The following is a 20,301-nucleotide window of genomic DNA, read 5'->3' as shown; positions in this document are numbered from 1 at the left end:
GGTCCCGCGCCTGCCGCTGATACTGCCCCGTCGGCACGCCCGGCCGCAGCGGCGCGAGCAGCGGGCAAACAGCGAGTGTGCAAGGTCCTCCTCCGCTCGGCTCCCGCTCCTTCGCCCCAGATCTCCCGCCGGCCAGCAGAGCCCAGCGCCTCGCCACACTCCAGCCTGTCCCGCTGGGCACTCCAAGGGCAGCGCAAAGTTGCCCCGCACGGCCGGTCGGGCGAGCTCGGGCCGCAGCAGCCCCGCCGGCGGCGCGCAAGGCAACTTTGGAGAGGCGCGCAGCAGTCCCCGCAGCGGACGGCAGCGGCGGCGATGACTCCCTGGCTTGGGCTCGTGGTGCTCCTGGGCAGCTGGAGCCTGGGGGAGTGGGGTGCCGAGGCGTGCACATGCTCGCCCAGCCACCCCCAGGACGCCTTCTGCAACTCCGACATCGGTAAGAGCTCGTGGGGTTCCACACGAGCCCCACGCTGCAGCCAGAGATCCGGTTTCTTCGGGCGGGGGGCTCGCTGGCGTAGCAGAAGGGGGAGATGCCCAGCAGAGGAAGCTCCCCGCGGCCAAGGGTCCCCCCTAGCAGCCTTTTGCTCATTTAGGGCCAGAGATTCCTTGCTGGCTTTTTTTGACACCTGGAAAATTTCCCCGCTCACCCCTGGAGGAGGAAGAGCTGGGGGCGGAGGGTGGGAGAGGGTTCCTAAAACTTGGAATGCTGAGTGAAGTGCTGCGATGTGATGTTGAGTACTTTTTAAAAGAAGTTGCTAGCCATGTGCATGGAGAGTTGCAGGAGAAACTTGGGAGTTTTCGGAGTTTGCATCATCTGCGCCCTTGAAGTTCATTCTTTTCTCTGAGACCCAACCCAGACTAAGGCTTTCCAAGCAAGTGCTAAGGGAGCTTTCTGCACTGCCAAGTTTGGGTGGATTTAAGGAGAAAAATGAGGAGAAAACTGTGGGATTGACCCTCCCCCTGGACTGTATTTGTGGAGTACTGATAGCAAGCAGGAGATGGTGTGCAAGGGATCACTTATCACATAACTGTGAAAATTCACAGGAAGCTCCCCCCACTTGAATGCTGTGGGGAGGGCTATGAGGACCAGTGGAAAATAAATTTGTCACCCAAAGAACAAAATGCCAAAGGTCCCATTGTAGTTGTGACAGTTCTAAACTGGACTTTGTGTCTTCATGAGACAGACAGAGGCTGGGTCAGAAGCAGAACCAGTTTTTATGGAAGGCCTCCAGAGTCCTGGGAGAACTTGTTTGGGGCTGTTGGTCACACTGGTTTGGAGGGCCAGAGGTGGAGTGGCAGCTGGAAAACATCCCTTCCATCCATCCTCCAGCTCATAAAGCATGCGGGCCAGCGTTCCGCTCTGAGCGTGTGTGTGTGTGTGTACACGCCGGGACGGTGGGTGGGACATGGTCTAGCCGCTCTCTGCTTGTGTCGATTCAGAGGTGAAGAATGGAGTGTGTGTGTTTTAAGTACAGTCATAAAGGGGAAGGAAATTTTCCACTGGGTCTTGGGTGAGGGACTCCACAAGTGTGTCGCAGTGGGGCGGGGAGGAGGCAGGAGCCTGGCAGGAGAACCAGCTGAGGCTGGGAGGGGCGCTGCTTGGTGGCCAGGCCAGGTCTAGGAGAAGGCAGGGGTGGCTATGGTGACCAGAAAGTTGGACCAGTTGGCAGCTGAGGGTGTTTGGGTGACCCCAGGGTAGAAGTTTCCCGGGACCCACAGGCAGGCAGGTCCTCTCCCTGGGGGACCCTGGCTGGCCCCTGGCTTTGCATATTGCTTGGAAAAATTCTTTGGGCTGCCTGAGGCCTGGGAAGGTTTTCTCCCTCCTCCTTGAGTGCCCCTACCCAAATCCTACTTGGCCTGGTGACATTCCGCCTGAGCTGCCGCTCAGTCCTGGGTTTGCTCAGTAGGGAGCACACTGGGGCCAGGAGTCCAGCAGGTGGGATGGGGTGTGCAGACATTGGGCGAAGTCCCTCTCTGCTTCAGGACTGGTGGGGTGTGTTTTGGTGTGTGTGGGGAGGCGGGGACTTTGTCTCTTCCACTTGCCCATTGCTTTGAGGTTTCTACCCTGGAAGTTGACCAGGGAGAAGTGGGAACAGGAGCCAGCAGATCCTGCTTCCAGGGGGGACCCCCCTGGACCTCGTTGACGGCTTCATTTTCCACTTGGGGTTCCTGCTGGAAGTCTGGGCCGATGCTCCCAGTGTTTCTTGTCATTTCTCTGGATTTACTCAAGAAATAGCTTCTTCCTCCTCCTTTATTAAACTTCCCAGAGAAAAGCCGAGTTACCAAGAAGTGCCCTCGAACCAGAACATTGAAGTAGCAAAAATAAAAAAAGAAATGAAAAATCTTTGATGCTCTGGCGCCGATCCAAACTCGCGCTGCCTGGGTTTGGCGCACTGCACTGGAGGAGCGATGAGATAATGCTTTTAAAAATGGGAGGTGTGGGTGTGGGCTGCTTGCTTGTTGACCTCCTGCCGCCTCCAGCGCACCCTGCCCCTCCACTGTCCAGTAGGTGGCTCCCAACTGCCCTGCTCACTGCTGTTCTGGGTGGACGTTCTGGGTTCTCTCCCTGAAGGGAAGCAGGAGGGATCTGGCCATGGCCTTGACCCCTGCAGCCCCACTAATGGATGCCCTAGCCCACCGAGGGCCATCAGGTCAACCTTCCACCGCCCTCTTCCAGAACCTTCCCGGTTGTTTTCTGCTCCTGGCTGGATGCCACGTTGCCAGGGAAGGGCACCGAGGCTTGGCCCTCTCTGCTGCCCGCACCCTCATGGCCTTCCCTGTCTCTGCAACCACAGGTGTCTCTCTTTTTTCCTTTCTTCTGCCGAAGCCCAGGAGACAGCTGCAGCCTTCTGGGTGAGCAGGAGTTAAAAGGTGTTTCTATGGCAACTCCGGCCCTGTACCCTATCGAAGTGTTTAGGAGAAGAATAAACTACATGCTGGCTTATAAAGCACACTGCGGGACGAAGAAAGGACTTGGCACCAGCCAGGATGTCTGCGGCCCCCTCCCCACCAGTCACTGCCCCTGAAACTCTTGACAAAACCTTGACTCTCAAGGGGCCCGGAGGGGGCTGGGAATGAGGCGGCAGCCTTGGCTGGGCAGATCCTGCTCTGGCAGCGCCGTCCAGCTCAGGAAGGGTGGGCAGTGCCAAGAGCTTTCTGAAAGTCGGAGAGAGTGTGTGTGTGTGTGTGTGTGTGTGTGTGCGCGTGCGTGTGTGTTTTCTGCAGAGGTGGGGGGCAGTAGAAAGAGAATTTGCTTCAGAAGCACAAGCCCTGCTCTCCTCCCCCTTTGCAAGGAGCGGCTGTGCTGTGCTGAGAGGTGGACGTCGGGGGCCTGCTCTGAGCTCGTGGGAAATCGAGAGTGGGGCTCGGCTTGGGGTCGGCTGCCAGCTCTGGAGGGTGGCCCTAGATATCTGTGAACTATTTTGACAGGGGCGTTGCCAGCGGATTCCTTCAGTATCAGATCTGAGGTGTGGTTTTAGCCAAGGAGCCGGGTTAAAGGAACCAGGTCCCTTGCCTCTCCCTCTGATACGCGATTCTGCCTCCGTGCTGGGCTTTGTGACTAAAGGATCAGACTTTGGAGAGGAGCCAGGCACTTGGTGGGAGTGGGGCAGTCCAGACTATCAAGATCTTGGGAATTGTGGGAACAGGACTGCTGTTGGTCTGGAGAAAGGAAGGACCCCTGCAGACGCTCTCATCCATCCACCCAGCCATCTTAAGAATACAGAATGTGCCCATTTTTCAGATGGAAAATACTGAGGCTAAGAGGGGTTGTGCTTGTCCAGAGCTACCCAGCTATTAAATGGGAAGGCTGAAGTTAATTCTTAGTATGCCAATCTTCAAAAACTTCGATCTTCCTTGACCCTTGGTACTATAAAGCAGGTGATGGCCCCTAGGATGGAGATGTAATGGACAGAGGTTGGGGGGGAGCAGTAGAAAGAGAATTTTGCTTCAGAAGCACAAGCCCTGCTCTCCGGCAAGGATTCTGGATTTGGGGAGTTTTCCTAAAAAAAATTTGAAGGCAACCCCAAAGGCCATAGGTTTTAATTAAACATCATCCTTAGGAAAGGAAAACTTAGATTTTTATAATAGAAAAACAACAGAGAAATTTCTACTGTTCTGTGGCTGTTAGAACTGGAAAAGACCCTTAAATCTCTCAAGCCAAAGTCAAAGAGACTTGCGTGGTCTCTGAGATCTGGGGGGTAAGGCTAGCAGAGACAGCACATCCAGGGCTTCAAAGAAGTTTCCCCCGGCAGGTCCGGCCAGGGCTCCACTGCCCGGTCCATGGGATGGGGCAGCAAAGCCAGTGAGAGGTCAGGAGACCCGGTCTGGCTGGTGAAGGTGCCTCTCTGACCGTTCTGTGTCCCTTTCCCACTCCCTGGATAGATAAGGCTAGAGAGTGGCCACGGAAGTGGCTTGGGGGAAAGAGTTGTGTTTGATTTGCAGAACAGCAGGAACTATTCAGCCCCACTGCTGAATGGCACATTCCAACAGGTTCATTAATTAAAAACAAAAACAACAACACAATTCTCCATTGCGTTTGGCTTTTACCATTGCAGCCAGTGTGGACAAGGAGGCCCCTTCTTCTTTGTCATAGTCAACTCCTGGGTGGCCTTGGGAGGCGGTGTGGGGTGGTGGAAAGGCCACGGGGGAGGGCAGAGCTCGGCTCAGATCCTTCCTCTGGGCCGGTTGGCTGTGTGTGCTCAGGCATGTTGGACACCTTTAAGCTCCTCAATGATAAAAGGCCACTCGTACTTTGTCCTGCCTCAGACAATTTTTTTTAAAATCTACACTTTTAAAGTTTCAAGTATTATCTGAATACATCCAGGTGTGTATGTATCCATCCACCCCTCTGTATGCACCTGCCTGTCTGCCTGTCTGCCTACAATCAGAGAAAGGTAAAGTCCTGTCGGATCCCTGCTTCTAATTCTAGTCTCTTTTCCAAATCTTTCCCTCCATATGCCTGTCTGTGTCCATGTATTTCCATCAAAAAATCGATAGTTTATTTGCCTTAGAAACATAAATAGTAGAACCCTATGTATATGGAATGCCACATATAGTATTCTGCTTATTTTCATTCAACAATGTGTATCCGATCTCTGTCTCAATTAATATATGTGATTATAATTAATATATATAATTTTTTATGTATAGTATGCCATAGGTTTATAATTAAAAGAAAAAAACTCATGGGAATAAGAGCCAGGCACCATTCTAAATAATTAATATGCATCAATTCATTGAATTCTCCCGACAGTGCTATGAGGCAGGTGTGCTGTTGTCATTTCCACTTTGTGGTTGAAGATACTGCGGCTTAGAAAAATGTGGTGACTTGTTCAAGGTCATACAGCTGTGAAGGAACAGAGCCAGTGTTTAAACCTGTGTAGTCTGCTTGAGGATGTCTCTAACTGCTGTATTAGGTTATGTTGTATTACACTGTATCGTGTGTCACGTTGTACATATGTGCTACTATGTCATTAGAATAAGGCAGCATCCCTATAGGTATATCTTAATTTATTGGTGGATATCAAAGTTCCTAGCAAGTTTTCATCTTTATAAGGGTGCTGGACCCAACGGTCGAGGTATAGCCCTCTTGTTCATGTGTACAAACATTTCTCTATGGAAAATATGCAGTCGGAGCTTTTGGACCCAAGATAGGTGCATCTTCCACGTTCGTAGTGCCTGCTGGTTTGCCCTCCAGAGTGATTTAGTTCTTTTCTGATGTACGACACCAAGGGATGGAGGGACGATCACAGCCCTGTGCCTGAGAGACTTCCAGTGTCCTCTCAAATGGGAAAACAATTTCGAATTTTTATTGACTTTCTGAGGTTTTGTCTCTTTTTGCCTAACCCCTTTGTCTCTTTGAAAGGGATCAAAATTAGGGCCACTTAGATCAAGTTAATGGGACCGTTTTTAGGGAGAGAGAAGAGCTTAAGTGCCAGGAAAGCCCTGCCCTTGACTGGTTGCTGTCTTGGAGCGGTTCCTCCAGAGATGGTTTTAGCTTTTGCTTTCATAATAAGCAGTGGCCTTTTATTTCACGAAGTCGCCTGACCTTGGGGTTTTTCAGAAGCATGTGGGTAAACACACAAGCACAGGGTTTTGCTTTTTGACTCGAAGATGCCCCTGGATCGGGCTGGTGGTGGCAGCAAGAGGACTCATGCCTCTGTCCCCCTGCCCCTCTTCCTGTGGTGCATGGATGGCTGCTGAGACCAAGGCAGGATGGGCCCCGGTCAGGAAAGACTCTGGGAGCAGGAAGGGCTGGTCCGACAGAACCCTCCACTGTCCTGATTAAGGCTCTTCCACGGACTCTTGGGATGAGTGTCAGAAGGTGGCTTGGACGGGGCCAGTGTGGACCCCACCTGTGTCTTCACTGCCTCCTCGGGGGCCCCTCCAGCTCCAGCAGTTCATGCCGCCCCTCTGGCTCGTGGTCCGTGCCGTGGCCTTGGTTTTGTCCACCCACATTCACTTCTCATCCTCAGGTCTCATTCGGTTCCACTTTCCTGCCCATTCCCTCTTTTTGGTGCACAACAGTCTAACCCTTGCTCCAATTTTAAATCTACCTCAAAGCACCGTCTCTAGTGGAAGCCCGGTTCTCGGAGGCGGGCGGCATTGGAAATTCCCAAGGGCATCATTCCCGGGCGAGGAGCATGGCTGGGCTGTGTACCCTGCACAGGGACACATCTGACTCCCCTGAGAGGTGACACTGGATAAGTCCATTCCCACCCCATGGGAATGGGATCCAGCACCCTCCCAGAGAAAAGAGAGAAGGTTCCTGAATGCCACCCCCGCAGAAAACACCCACTGCGGTCATTGCTTTTCACCGAGGCTCACCTAGTACGCTGCAGGCACTGCACTGATGAGCTCTGTACTTCCCTGTCCGCCATCCCATGGGGAGGGGCTTGCCCAGCCGCTTGAGGATCCGTCTGGAGCTAGAGAGGTGACACCGCTTGCTCAAGATCTCACCACTAAGAAACCGTCAAGCCAGAACCTGCAGTTAGTTTATATACAAAGTTAGTCTATCTCCACAGCCTGGGTTTTAGTCACTCTTTCCTTGCTGTGACCGAAAGACCTGACATTAACAACTCAAAGGAGTCAAAGTTTATCTTGGATCATGCTTTTGGAGGTTCAGTCCGTGGTGGGCCAACTGCACAGCTCTGGGCCCGAGGTGAGGAAGAGCATCTTGGTGAAAGGGTGTGGTGGAGGGAAGCAGCTCACCAGGGACAAAACAGAGCCCCCAGAGGCATGTCCCCAGGGACCTGCTTCTTCCAGCCATACCCCACCAGCCTCCAATTACCCCAGAGTTTATCCGCATCAGTGAGTTAATCCACTGACTAGCTGGTGGGGTCCGCTGATGCTGGACAAGCCATCTTTCAGGCTTCACCTGTTAACAGTCATCAATCACAGCCCAGAGCAAAGCAGCCTGGTGTCCTCTGAAGCCCGGGAAGTTTTCTCATGGCTTGCCGGTGGCTGGATTATAATTTGGGTTGGATGGCCACAATGCCGGACCCCTTAGTAAATCATTGCCCTTTGTCCCTCTCCAGGATGATTATTTACTTTCATGACTGTCCGTCCTGTGGGTGGGTCCCATGCATTACCGCCCTCGCTGCCTCTGCCTGTCACCCTTCTGCACTCCTGCCTGGCCGAGGAAGCAGGCGGCTGGTGTCCTGGTTGATGAGGAGGCCCTCCTAGAGGAAGTGTCTTGAGTTTAGGTGCATCTTTCCTGTGTCCATCTCTGTCAGAAAAAGTACTGACTCTATCGAGAGGGACTCAGTAAACAGCACTTGACAGGAGGCCACAGGTGTCCCCCGGCTGCAGTGGGGACTAAGAGGTCGTTCTGCTCAATTGCTCAAGTAAAGATGTGTTGGAGAGACCTAGGAGGCTGGGAGAACCTTTCCTGGTCCCTTTCGAAGCCATCAGTGGGTCCAGAATGGTGACCATCATGCTGCCCGGTGCTGCCCAGCCCCAGGTCTCATCCACCTTCAGCATGGCCTTATTGCTGGCAGTGGCACTCACGGCTCAGAGACTAGAGACTCCCAGGCTCCCAGGCCTGTGCCACTTGGCTTTCTGTGGAGGTGGACAAGGGAAGGGAGACTATGCCACTTGGCCTCAGAGAGGCCAAGGTAAAGTTTAGCCGGCTGGAAAAACAGTCTCGGGAGTGGGTGCTGGGGTGAGGGGTGGAGAGGGAATTCCTGAGCAGAGCGAGCCGTTGGAACCAGAGACTTAATACTGCAGGACAGTTGTCCTCGGCTCCCACCCTGGCCCAGGACAGCACAGCAGCATACAAGGAAGGGCGGTTTCATTCTGCAGTCTCAGGGCCCCTGAGGTCCCCATTGGGGAGGGGAAGGCAGGCCTCTGAGCCAGCTGGGATCAGACTTCATGAAGACGTAGCTGCAGGACTTGAGGGGTTTGGCTAAAGTGCTGTGTTTCATCTGTTAGGAAGGGTCCCCTTTTGACCCGGAATCTATGATCACGAGTAGACACACAGCCTTCTAGATTTGGGAACACACTAGCTCTTGTGACCTCAGCTCCAGCAAGATCTTTGGCCTCTGGTAGCTCATCGGTCAGAGGGAGCATTCATTGGTGGTATGTGCCACGTTGGGTTAGTGATTATGTGAAAAAATTCACAGTATTTAGCACAGACCCTGCCCCGAGGTAAAGGCCTAGTGAGCATCAGATCCTAGTAGTGTGGTTTTGCTATATGTCACAGCCAGTGTTCTCATTTTTTCTCCCCACTGAGGAAAATGGGATTCTGAGGGCTGATGGATGTTTTCCAGGGTCACATTTAGAGAGCTGAGTTTCAAAATCATGGTTGTTTTATGCCCCACCCCCACCCCCCATCCAATGCATTCTGCTTTATAACCTGCCCCCTACAGGACAGAGAGACAAGGAAACTTCCTACCCTGGTTTCAGAACTCTCCACATCTGAGCCTCAAGTCCTCTGGATCTCATTCAATGGTCACAACATCCCAGTGAGCAAAGCAGGATGGTGGGTCCCATTTAAAGGTAGTCCGCTCTGAGAAGCGATGTGGTACGGTAGCTTAGTCACAGAGCTGATGCATGGAATTGGGATTGGAACCCGTGTCTCGTGAGGCCAAGTTCGACACTCTTCAAGGGCCCGGTGCTGCCCCTCTCTCTGTAGACTGCTGCCGCACGTTTGCCTCTGACAGGCAGGTAGGAGATGCCGGGGGACCACAGGGAAGGCCCTGCAAATGGATCGGTGATACCAACCTTGGATGACAAGTCGGTACCCCTGTCCCTGCCCAATGCCAGGTGCAGAGTGGTGTGTGTGTCGGCGGGGAGGGGGGGAGCTGTAGAGGAAATGGCCTCCAGTCTGGAGACCTGAGTCCCCTTCAAATTCATCCCCTGACTCTGGAATTAACTGGGTGGTGTCAGCCGCCCTGGTTTCACATGTATTTTGCTGAAGGCTCATTTTATATCAAGTGTCTCCGGCCCCAAGTTCCCTTGGAAAGGACTGGCTAGTCCAGCTGAGCACTTGAGGGCTGGAATCTGTCCGCGATGCCCTTAAGGAGGTAACTTCAGTAGAAATGTGTTCCACAGAGCAGAGCCAGGATCTCTGCAGTTGCAAAAGACGGATCTCTGACTGAACAAAACCTCTCACGAGCCGAGACCCGTCCTCAGATGATATATGTGACCACCAAACTTCCTGTTGGAGCAGAGATGATTTACCAGACAGAAAGCAAGCTCACAGGCTCAGCATCAAGGTCACTTCAGGGCCTGTCATTGGCTGCTGGAGGGCCTGGCAAAAATGGAAACCCATTAGCCCCATGACGAAGCCGATGGACAAGAGATAGGTTGAGATGCAATAGTCACCCAAACAAGGCGGCCCTGACAGTCCGCCGAGCAGTTCCTGGCTCCAGGGCATTTGGTCATTGGCTCTGTTTAAACATCTGCTGTAACTGAGGAAACTTCTCTTAGGAAGCCCAGCTCAGATGCAGGTCTTTGACAAGGATGTGCGTGGTCTTCCAGAACCCTTGCTCCCCGAAGGGGGAGGGCGTGGAAGAGCCCGGTCAACCCATGCCCACTGAGCACTCACAGGGCACCTCCTGTCCAGTAGCAGGAAGGAACCCCAGCCCCAAGATTCCTCATGACCAAGCCACCAGAAGGACTGACGTTCGTGAGAATCCCAGTATTCCAGAAGGTTCTGTGGGACACAGTGCTGAGCAAACGGGTTCATGGAAAAGGCCTGAACCTGCAGTGGGCAGGCAGATGTGGGCTCCAGGTCCTTCTCTGATGGACTCTCTTTTGACCTGGGTTTTCTCACTGTCATCCAGGCCAGGTCAGAAACCCAAATGTCCATGGGGGCTGGCCACAGAAGATGAGTATTTGCATATTGAACACATTGGAATATTATTCACGTGTAGCAGATATATGTGTATATGTATATGGTTAAATAAATAGATAGATTTATGCAAATATATGTATATTTATATTTACATAGTTTCCCAATATCTTGTTTTCCCACTTTGGGGGGATAAATGGGTATGAAAATTATTTCTTTATTATAAGATTAATGGCAAAAACAGCGGGCATGTGTGATGGTGTGGAGCAACTCGCCTTTGGCTGTGGAATTAGGGAGGCAACAGAGAGTGGTGGGGATTGTGGAGAGCTGGAGAATCCACCATCCATGTGAAGGGGCAGCTGCTGACCAGCCCTAGTGTATTGGGATGTGGGTCCCCTATTGCTAGATTTCATAGGATAAGCTAGAAATCTGAATATTTTAATGTGAACTCTTATAGTTTATGTGTGTGTGTGTGTGCTCACACACACGCGCGCATGCAGAACAGGTCCTTGAGTCAGATTCAGCTGGTTTTGTGACCTTGAGTCCAGATGATCTTGTGAACTTCCTTTGGCTCTTGGCTCTCTGAGTGAATATGAACAACAGCTTTTTTGAGCAAATTGATGATCCCAGAAATGTTGCTTAGGGGCTGTTCTTGCACTTTCTGTGCTTTCTGAGATGGTTCTGGAGTTGGACGGCCTGGGACAAACCTCAGCTCCCTTAGCTGCTAGCTGCGTGGCCCTTCTTGCTCTGTGTGTTCCAGTCTGTAACATGGAGCGTGCAGCCGTTCTTCTAACCTCTTGGGGTTGTGGGAAAATTCATGGAGATGATGGAAAGAGAAGGCTTGGCCCGTTGCCTGGCTGCGGTGGGGCCTTGGTGTTATCACGGCTGGGTATCACCGATCCCCGGGCGGGGCCCGGGCTTGCTCTGCACTTCTGTGACTGAGGATAGCAGGCGTGTAATGAAAGTCCTGTGGATGAGTGAGGATGACTGAAGAAGGTGGCATTGCAGCCCAAGTCCTCAGCTGTGTGTGTGTCAGAGAAGAAAATCAGATTTTGACATCTTGGGCACTGACCGGCTGGATAAGAAAAAAGCTGCTTGGAAGGGCTAAACTCGCATATTAAACAGAGGAGATGACCTTGGGAAGATCCCCAAGAACCACGGCTAGAGAGGACAAGCGACGTCTCTGCAAACCAGAGCAAGATGGAGAGCCCCGGGTGCTGGCAAGTGCACCGGCGCCGGGGTGTTTTGGCAGCTTGAGGGATTTTATTTATTCAGGTTCCTTATTGAGCCAGAGGAGATTCTTGGAGGCTCCTAAAACTTAATGCCCCACCTGGATCGTAAACATCTGGGTTTTATTTGGTTAAAAAAAGGTTAACCCCAAATAGCTCGAATTCCTTCTGGCCTCCCTTCGAGGGGCGTCTTAGCCACAGCCCACAAGCAGAGGGACAGAAAGGGAAAGAAAGCCCCCACCAGCACCTTCCAGGAGAGCGCGCATAGTGCCACAAATACAGTTTTAAGTTTTCCCTTCGTCGTATTATAAAAGAGAAAAAAAAGTGAAATTAATTTAGATAAAATACTTTAACCTAATATATCCAAAACTTAATTTCACTATGTAATCAGAAGTTATCGGTAAGATTTCACAGTTTTTAGATTAAGCTTTTGGCAGGCCATATATCCATATATGTGACCCCGTAGAAGACACCTGGCCCAGTTCTCTCACTTGACAAAAGGCAAAACTGAAGTCCAGAGAGGTTCAGCCTAAGAGGTGCAGTAGAATTGGAATCCAACTAATCGTCATACTTGATGATATTCAATAGTTATCATAGTTTTTTTTATATGCCAAGGCCTTTTTATCCTGAATCTCCTTAAATTCTCATTACTACCCAGTGAAGTGAACACCCTTACTTCCGTTTCACAGAGGAAGAAGCTAAGGCCGAGGAATGGATATGAAAGCATGTTCATTGCCGCTGTTGTAAGAACTGTGCATTCACGCAGGTGTACATAGATTCTGTTGATGACTGCAAACCTGCAGGAGTTATCATCACCCTGATCATCGTCATTATTCCCCCACCTCACAGAGGGGACCGCTGAGGCTGGAGAGGGTAGGGAACTTGTCCAATGTACAACTGGTACCCGGGGTGCCAGGCTTTGCACCCGGGCCTCCCAACTCTGCCCCCGAGATCTGTGTGCTGTGCACAGATGGAGCTGGTATGGGAGCTGGGAGTCCAGCTCCACGGCCTGTGCTCTTCACTGCTCGCTCTACTCCTCCGCCAAACTGTGCTTGGTTCCTAGCACTTTCTGCCTCACTCCTGGGAGGAAAAGAACAGGGAGACTCCCGGCTCCATGACCCCTGGAAGGGTCCAGGCAAGGCAGACTTCCTCGCGGTTGGCTGATTCCCAGGCTGGCCTAGCCCAGGGAGGCCACATTCCTGGCCAAGTTAAGCAGGCTGGGAAGAACACTTGTCCATTCCACCTTCCCAGTTGGGCGAGGTCAGCGCATGAGGTTGGAAAGTGGTATGTGTCTAATTGCAGGGGGGGGAGGCGCAGAAGATTAACACTCTTTAAATAGACATCAGAAAACTAAGAATAGCCACACTGCCTGGAAGTTGATGGGTATTCCTGACCACAGGCCATCACACTTAGTAGCTGCTCAATAAATGAGGGTGAGATGAGGGATAAACAAATACTGAAGGTGGGCCCCCGGAGGCAGGAAATCTCGATGCTGTGTATGAAGAGCACTTTGGAGGGAGGTCATTTGAGTTTTCCTGCAGGTGGCCGAACTTTGCTACCTTTAGTTCATGACTTTGGTCGTCTTCCCTTTTTTAATTTTCCGGGAGAACCGCGCACGGTTGGAATGCCAGGGAAAGACAAGTTCGGTTTGCTTCCCCCTGTCTCTGCTGGTGGCCTGCTGTCCTGCCAGGTTAGAAAGATGAGCACGGCCTCCTTTTGCCTCATCGTCAAGACTTGGTGTTCCCTAGAGCCTTTGCAGATTCCAATTCCTTGGAGCCTCCCAAGTTAGGACAGACCTGGATCAGCCTCTGATTCAAAGCTCCAGGACCCTTCCTGAAGGCTGCCTCATAGTCTCCCTCCGCACCTCTTGCAGGTCAGCAGGTGAGCCGTGAGCACAGAAGCAGGCAAGATTTCCTGGTGCTGTGGGAGGGCCTAGATCAGAGTTTCCCAGTACGAGTCTGAAGAACTGAACTTTAGGAAATCTGCTGATTGTATTCACCCTTTGGAGTGGCAAAGGACCATTAGCATTTAAAGGCTCTGAGAAGTCCTGCTGCACAGTGACCTGTTCAGCTTTGTCTGGTCCACTGTTTCCCAAGCATATCTGGCCAAGGAACTGGTTTTTCCCAAGAAGCACCTGTGAGCCCAGTTGGCGAGACACCGCCCAGATGAGGATTATGAAGACCCTCTTTGCCCATTTGCCTATCACAAGGTTGCTGAGTAGAAAAAGAAGAAGGAAGAAGTATCTGCTTTACACAAGGAAGGTGCTCATCGGAGGTTGCCAAACAGAAATGGCTGCAGCTGTGAATGGGTACTTTGTTGGGGAAAGGGACGGGAGCTTTATGTGCTAGGTTTAAGGACTTGCTTTATAATATTACTTGATATTGATATTACTTTATGACATTATTTGACTCAATTTGGGGCACACATCACATTTTCAGATCCTACTCTGAGAGTCAGTTTTCTGCCACTGTGACAAAATGCTTGAAGTGATCAACTTGATAAAGGGAAAAGGTTTATTTTGGTTCAGAGTTTCAGAGGTGTCTGTCCATGGTGACTTGGCCCTGTTGCTTTGGGCCTGTGTTGGCATCATGCATCATAGTGGGAATGTGTGAAGGGGCAGGCCTGTTCACCTGCTGACCTGCAAGAGGTGCGGAGGGAGACTATGAGGCAGCCTTCAGGAAGGGTCCTGGAGCTTTGAATCAGAGGCTGATCCAGGTCTGTCCTAACTTGGGAGGCTCCAAGGAATTGGAATCTGCAAAGGCTCTAGNAGAGAGAGAGAGAGAGAGAGAGAGAGAGAGAGAGAGGAAGGAGAGAGAGAAGGGGGTGGGGGCGGGGAGAAACAAACAGACCAGTGTTCCATAATCCCTTGAAGGGCACGATTACAGGGACCTAAGACCTCCCTCTAAACTCTGCTTCAAGCTTCCACCACCTTCCAATAGCGTTCATTTAAGGACCATACTTTTAACATATGGGGTGAGGAATATTCTAGATCCAAACTATGGCACCTGTCACCTTGCTTATACCATTGTGGGCTCAACGGGAGGGGGAGGTACTCATGATTTGCAAGTCCAAAGCACAAGTGCAATGGGGAGACGGTGCTGAACTGTCACAGACGTGTTGGTCCCCGGGTCACCGGGCTGCATCCTGCCCTCCCTGATCCCTTCCATCCACGTCTGGATCTTTCTTGCGGACAGGAGCACATTGGGGAATCAGATTAGAGCTCTTACACCTGCGAGGTTCAAGAGGTTCAGACGTTCTCCCAGAGGCCACTTGTCATTGTCAGAGAATCACTGAGTCAACACTTGTGCCAAAACCAGCCTGTGACAAGCACAACAGGAAGAATCATCAGCACGTCATCCAAAATCGCCTGGAAGCCAATGCCCTCTCATCTCAGCGGGTGCTTGGGGGTATTTTGGTGAAGCGATTATTCCATGGATGTTTACCTCTGTCCACCCAGGACTTGAGGTGGCCCATTGGGATTCCAGATCTGTGGACATGGCCCAGGGCACAGTAGGGCTGCACACGCCACCGGATAGGGTCCCGGGTCTGGCTGTGCTGTTCCGTTCTGGGTGGTCCCTTGGCCTGGTGGTGCCATTCCTGGGACGTCTTGGGTCTCTTGGAGGTGACCATGCAGGGTGTTTAGATAGGCAGGGGACGGGAGCAGCGGGCGGGGCTGGCCGAGGCGGAAGGCTGGGTGTCCCCCCGCCCACACCCTCCGGGACAGTTTGTCCAACTCTTCTCCCCAGGGCCGGGCCCCCTGCCTGCCCCCTGCCTGCCCCTGCCTGGTCCCCAGCTCTGCTCTATTAACTAGTCGGAAAAGCTGGCGTCACTGCGGTCAGCCCAGGAAGCCGTCTTGGGATGGAACTGCTTCCACCTGGGCCTGGACTAGGGGACGCTGGCAGCAGGTGGGGCCCCGCAGCCAGGAGTGTCTGGGCTGGGTCAGCGCTCGCCGTCCAGGGCTGACGCCACGGGCCAGGCAGGCGGCGGATTCCAAGCCTGCGGGGCCACTCAGCCCCTGCTCTCCTCCTGTCCCCTCCTTCATAATTTCCTATTTCCTGCCTCCTCCTCCTCTGACACAGCTATAAATAACCTGCGAGGCCGCCCCTGGGCCAGGCATAGGTGAGGGGGGGATGAAGGTGCAGCTGAAGCTGGCTGCTGGGCCAGGGGGTCACGGGGTGTCCGGTTGCTCAGGGGAAGTTTGTTTTCTTGTTTTTTCCACTAGGCACTGAGGGAGCGAAAGAGGAAATAATCTGTGTTGGCACGAGGAGGCTTGGCCTCCCTCCGCCGGTGCTGGGTTACACCTGCCGGGAGCTGCCCCTCGGCTCTCTGCAGATCCCCAAGGCCAAAGGGCTGGAGGGAGGCTGAGAGAGAAGGCGTCTCAGGACACACAGAGGACAGGGTGCCATGTTGGCAGGACCCGAGGTCTCCTTCCCAGACCCCAGCCTGGCCCCAGGTGGAGGCCAGCAGATGCAATGGGGCTGTGTCTCTGCCTTCCTCGGAGCCCCCAGCGTCCCCTTCCTTGAAACGAGGGCCTTGAGAGCCATCTCACATCTTGCTGTCTCCCACCCAAGTGGGTACTTGCATCCAGGTCCTCATTCATATAAGGGCCACGGACACATCTGTCCCTCAAATGTTTATCGAGCATCTACTGTGTTTCAGGCACAAGGTAAAGCCCTGGAGGCCACAACAATGACTTAGCCCCAACTCCTACCCTGGGGGCTCGGCCTGTGCCCCACTTCCTGTGGATCTGCACTCTCTTCTCCACTGTTCCAGCTCTGACAGCTGAGCAGGCACCTCGGTGGCCCCCGTTGGCCACCTCATCTTTTGTTTTCAAAAGGTCAGAACAGAGCAGACGCACGTGGCCTTCCGTGTGGTCCTGCCATGCCTGACTTCCTGTGCTCCCCACGGGCCCAAGGGAAGTCCTTACACCTAGGATGGTTTTCTGTGGGATCCATCTTACCACAGGATTTTCTAGGAAAGTAGGAAACCCATTGGCTTTTTTTTTTTTTTTCCTGGAGCCCAAGAGCGTCAGGGCCTGGAAGGTTCCTTTGGTTTGCTGCAGAATGCAGCTGCCGGCCCCCCTGGGTGACTTTTTCTGATTCATATAAAGGTGCGGGAGAGGCATCATTCCTGGCTCAGCAAATGCTGTGAGTCAGCCCTGTACCCTGCTCTGGCCATCTCTGAGGCTGGCTCCTGGGCCTCAGGCCCTCTTCACTGTCCCTGGGCCTGGTGACAAGCCAGCTCCCCAGCATTTCCTCCTGTCTCCTGTGCATGTGCCTTGTCTGGTCACCCACTTTTTCTACCACCTCCCTGGCACCACCTGGGGGCCTGGCACCTCCGAGTCTGCAGTGAAGGACAAGTGGGCATCAGCTCTTTGGCATTTTTTCCTTTTAAACCCCATTAACTTTTAGAGTGAGGACAGTCTTTGGGGTTGGCCTGAGAGTTTCCCCAGCCCGCACTGAGCTGGAACATCTTGCCCGTACAGTGTGCCTGGCTCGGGGTGGGCAGGAGTCCAGAGGACATCCCCAGGGCCTGGTTACCTCCAGGAGCCAGGGAGCACTGGAGACCCAAGGGCGGTGCTGCGTTGGGATGAGTTCTGGGGCGGGGGGGTCACAGTAGCTCAGTAACACCGGCAAAAGCCAAGTCTGTGGGTGTTGCTTCTTGGAAGGAGGAAAGGAGACCACCGGCTCCCTTGTTAGGTTAGAAGTTCAGGAATAATGATAGAGAGGGAGGCTGATTTCGCCAGATATTGCTAAGTCATTCTCTCACTGCTTATTTTATAGATGGGAAATGTTGGGGAGAGGTGTGTTGATTGGCTTCAAGGTCCCTGAGCCAGCTGTGACCAATTTGAGAGATCTCTTTCAGCCCTCACGTCTGGCTTAGGAAATTCCCTGCTTCTGAGACCGGGAGTCTTCCCCGTGCCGGCTCCCAGCTCGTCTGTAGGGCTGGATCGGAGCAACAGGGGCGGATGGAGAAAGGGACGCGCTTTGCTTCAAGCAGACCTGAGATGGAATCCCAGCTCGGCCTTTTATCAGAGCGGGAGTTTGACTAGAAATCCTGGCCTCGGTGTTCCCAGCTGCAGAATTGGGAAGGATCCCACTTCCACCTTGGGGCTGATGGGAAGGTGGGTGGGAGATGACCACCACAGGGTCCTCACTGCCGTGCTAGTATCAACAGGAGTCACGTGGCCCTCGTGAGGGGTAGGGGTCATAAAAATGGATTCATAATGAACAGATCAAGGACAGGGAAATGACTGGGGACATGGAGGGCGGAGAGTGGGGCCCTGTCTGCTCTGAGCTTAAGGCTGGTTCTAAGATCACAGAGGGAAGAAGGTCTCAGGGGAAGGACAGGACAGACGGACAGAAATCAGGCTGAAGGAGGTGAAGCCCTGCCCCAGGGCCACACCTCTGGTTGGAGAGGGAAGGAAGGCAGCTTCCAGTGGTTGGGACAAGTATTTATCACGGCCCCAAATAGGCCCTGACACTCCCCGCCCACGCTGCCCGCTTCTGAGCTCTGTGGGGGGAGGAGCCGGACCCCCGTCTGTCAGTCCTCTCCCCCTCGGGCTCTTCTCATGTGCCAAAGCCTTTGGGGATTTCCAGGTGGTATTCTGGGCCTGGCAGGACCCTGGGGGGAAATCCTGGTACTGGCATTTCCCATCTTGGCAACACTGGGTCTCACCTTCCAGGGCTGCTGAGAGGAAAAGCACGTGTTGTCACCTCTCAGGAGAAGAGTCTAACCCTCAGCATCCAGAGCAGCCCCCCAAATGTGCAATTAACTAGCAATCAGACTTTTAGAAATTTAGTGCCCCCCCCCACAATTCATAGGCAATGCCAAAGTGTCTGTTGCAAATAGATTGCCTCAATGACGGCGCACTCATTCAGTGGACAGCCAGGGACCCATGAAATACGCTTGAGGGTTTTTTGTTGTTGTTGTTGTTTGTTTTTTTAAGTGCATCATTGTGGGAGTAACCCAGGATGCACTTTTGAGCAACAAAAACTGGTTTATTAAAAAAAAAAATTATGAATATCCATATAGATGCTTAGAGAAAGGTCTGAATGTTTATATACCAAATATCCACCCCAGTTACCTCTGGAGTGTAGGATTCTGGATGGATTTTAATTTTGGCTGGCATTTTCTGGAAAATAAAATTTCACAACAGTGACACATGACTTTTGTAATCAGATAAAAGAACAATGGTGAGAAAACAAGGCTCAGCGGATCCCCTGCTTTAGGATCCAGAAGCTTCCGTGGTGGGAAGCCAACACAACCCATCCCTTCCCGGGGTGCTCCCCCTTGGCTGCTGGGGGCTCTGCATCCTGTGCTGTTCCCTGTAAGCCCTGATTCCTCCTGTGAACTCTTCCTCCGTCTCTGAGGCACCCGTGGTGGGAGAGAGACCCGCTGGGACCTGCCACGGGGGGTGAACGTAGCGGGTGTTCCTGGGCAGGGTTGTGGGTGGGGTGGGTTTCCTCTGCTCCTCTGCTAAATAGAGGAGCCAGATCTGCACCTGGGGGCTTGCCAAAGAGAGCCGTAGAAATCAGGATGCAGTAGGCCCTTCCTGTCCCTACAAGTAGCCAGGGTCCTGTGGATCGGTCAGAGCTGGCCAGGCCTGGAAGGGGTGGACTGCCGTGGGTGAGCTCCCACCAGCAGGAAGAGCAACTGGGGGGGGGGGCAGCATCACAAAGGGAGACGTGGGGGCCATGAGCGTTGGGCTCTGGGCCTGCAGCATGGTGACTGACGGGCAGGAAGAAACTTGGTGGCCGTGGCAGTGAGAAAGAGGCCACATGGGGGCTGGGAGGGAGGCGGTGTGAAGAGACCTGGGTTGCAGTCAGAGTGGAATCCCCGTTGGGAAGTGCTGAGGGCAAGTCACCCTGCCACAGACCGCACCACCACCTGTACAAGGGGTGCAGGGTGCGGCAGGTGAAGGTATTTTGACACCTACAGATGGAAAGGTCATGCAGTGACCTTGTGTGCAGTCGCACGGAGGAAGGTGAGAGGTGGTGCTTAGGAGGGTCAGACACCTCTCAGGTGGCTTTTGAACACGGTGCCTCCTCCCTATCCCTCCACGGGGGCCACCTCTTGCTTCAGCTTTGAGTTGTTTTGCAGGGCGAGGGAAAGGGACAACATAAGACAGTCTCCTTCTGTATCTTTAAACCCCATTATCATACGGGGACTGCTACCACCTGAAATGACAGCAGACCCCTGCCAGCTCCCAGGAATCACTGGGGAGGAAGTGCTCTTTTAAAATTGAGTGTGTCTGCACACGTGCGTGTGCATATTTTGCACAGTTAAAAATCATATTTATATGTAAATGCATTTGCCCATGCCAAACAGAATTGCTGAATCCAAATTGACTGGAGGTGCGTGTGCATGGTGCAGACTCCTCGTGCCCTGATAAAAGGCAGGTTACTTTTATTAGTTGAAGGGTCATTAGCAAGGCTGCCTTCAGAAGGCACGTTGGGACCCATTTCCTCTGCTCCCGTCCTTTTGCTCTAGGACCAGTGCGGGAGGCAGATGCCTTTGATGCCTGAGCAAAGAGAGGAGGCAGTTTTCATTCACTGTTTGACCAGAGGGATGCTCCCTACGCCTGTGGCATACTAAAGCCACCAGCCAGGCTCGGGGCCTCAGAGCCAAGGAGCGCGTGGAAGGCTGGGAGGGACCTCGTTTGTGGTCTTGACCAGTGACTTTGGGGCTTGTGATTGAGCTCCTGGTGGCCCCATCTGTCCTGGGATGTCAACTTAGACCTTGTAACTCTGAAGTAGCAGGCTGGGTCCAATGAGA

General features: G+C 52.9%; 2 protein-coding genes across 3 annotated transcripts in view; one reads left to right on the top strand and one right to left on the bottom strand.

The window, feature by feature from the left end:
- Syn3 (synapsin III) overlaps positions 1 to 20,301 on the bottom strand; it is a 444,971-nt gene that overhangs the window by 222,386 nt on the left and 202,284 nt on the right. The window lies entirely within an intron of this gene.
- The window catches only part of Timp3 (TIMP metallopeptidase inhibitor 3), a 49,572-nt gene continuing 29,307 nt past the window's right edge, over positions 37 to 20,301 (top strand). The window contains exon 1 of the mRNA XM_015482795.2: positions 37 to 433. Coding sequence (XP_015338281.1) covers positions 313 to 433 — 121 coding nt within the window. The 5' untranslated portion in view covers positions 37 to 312. The remainder of the gene's footprint in view (positions 434 to 20,301) is intronic.

This window comes from Marmota marmota, unplaced genomic scaffold (assembly GCF_001458135.2).
Source record: "Marmota marmota marmota unplaced genomic scaffold, marMar, whole genome shotgun sequence".
Taxonomy (NCBI): domain Eukaryota; kingdom Metazoa; phylum Chordata; class Mammalia; order Rodentia; family Sciuridae; genus Marmota; species Marmota marmota.
This window is presented reverse-complemented; position numbering and strand designations above follow the sequence as displayed.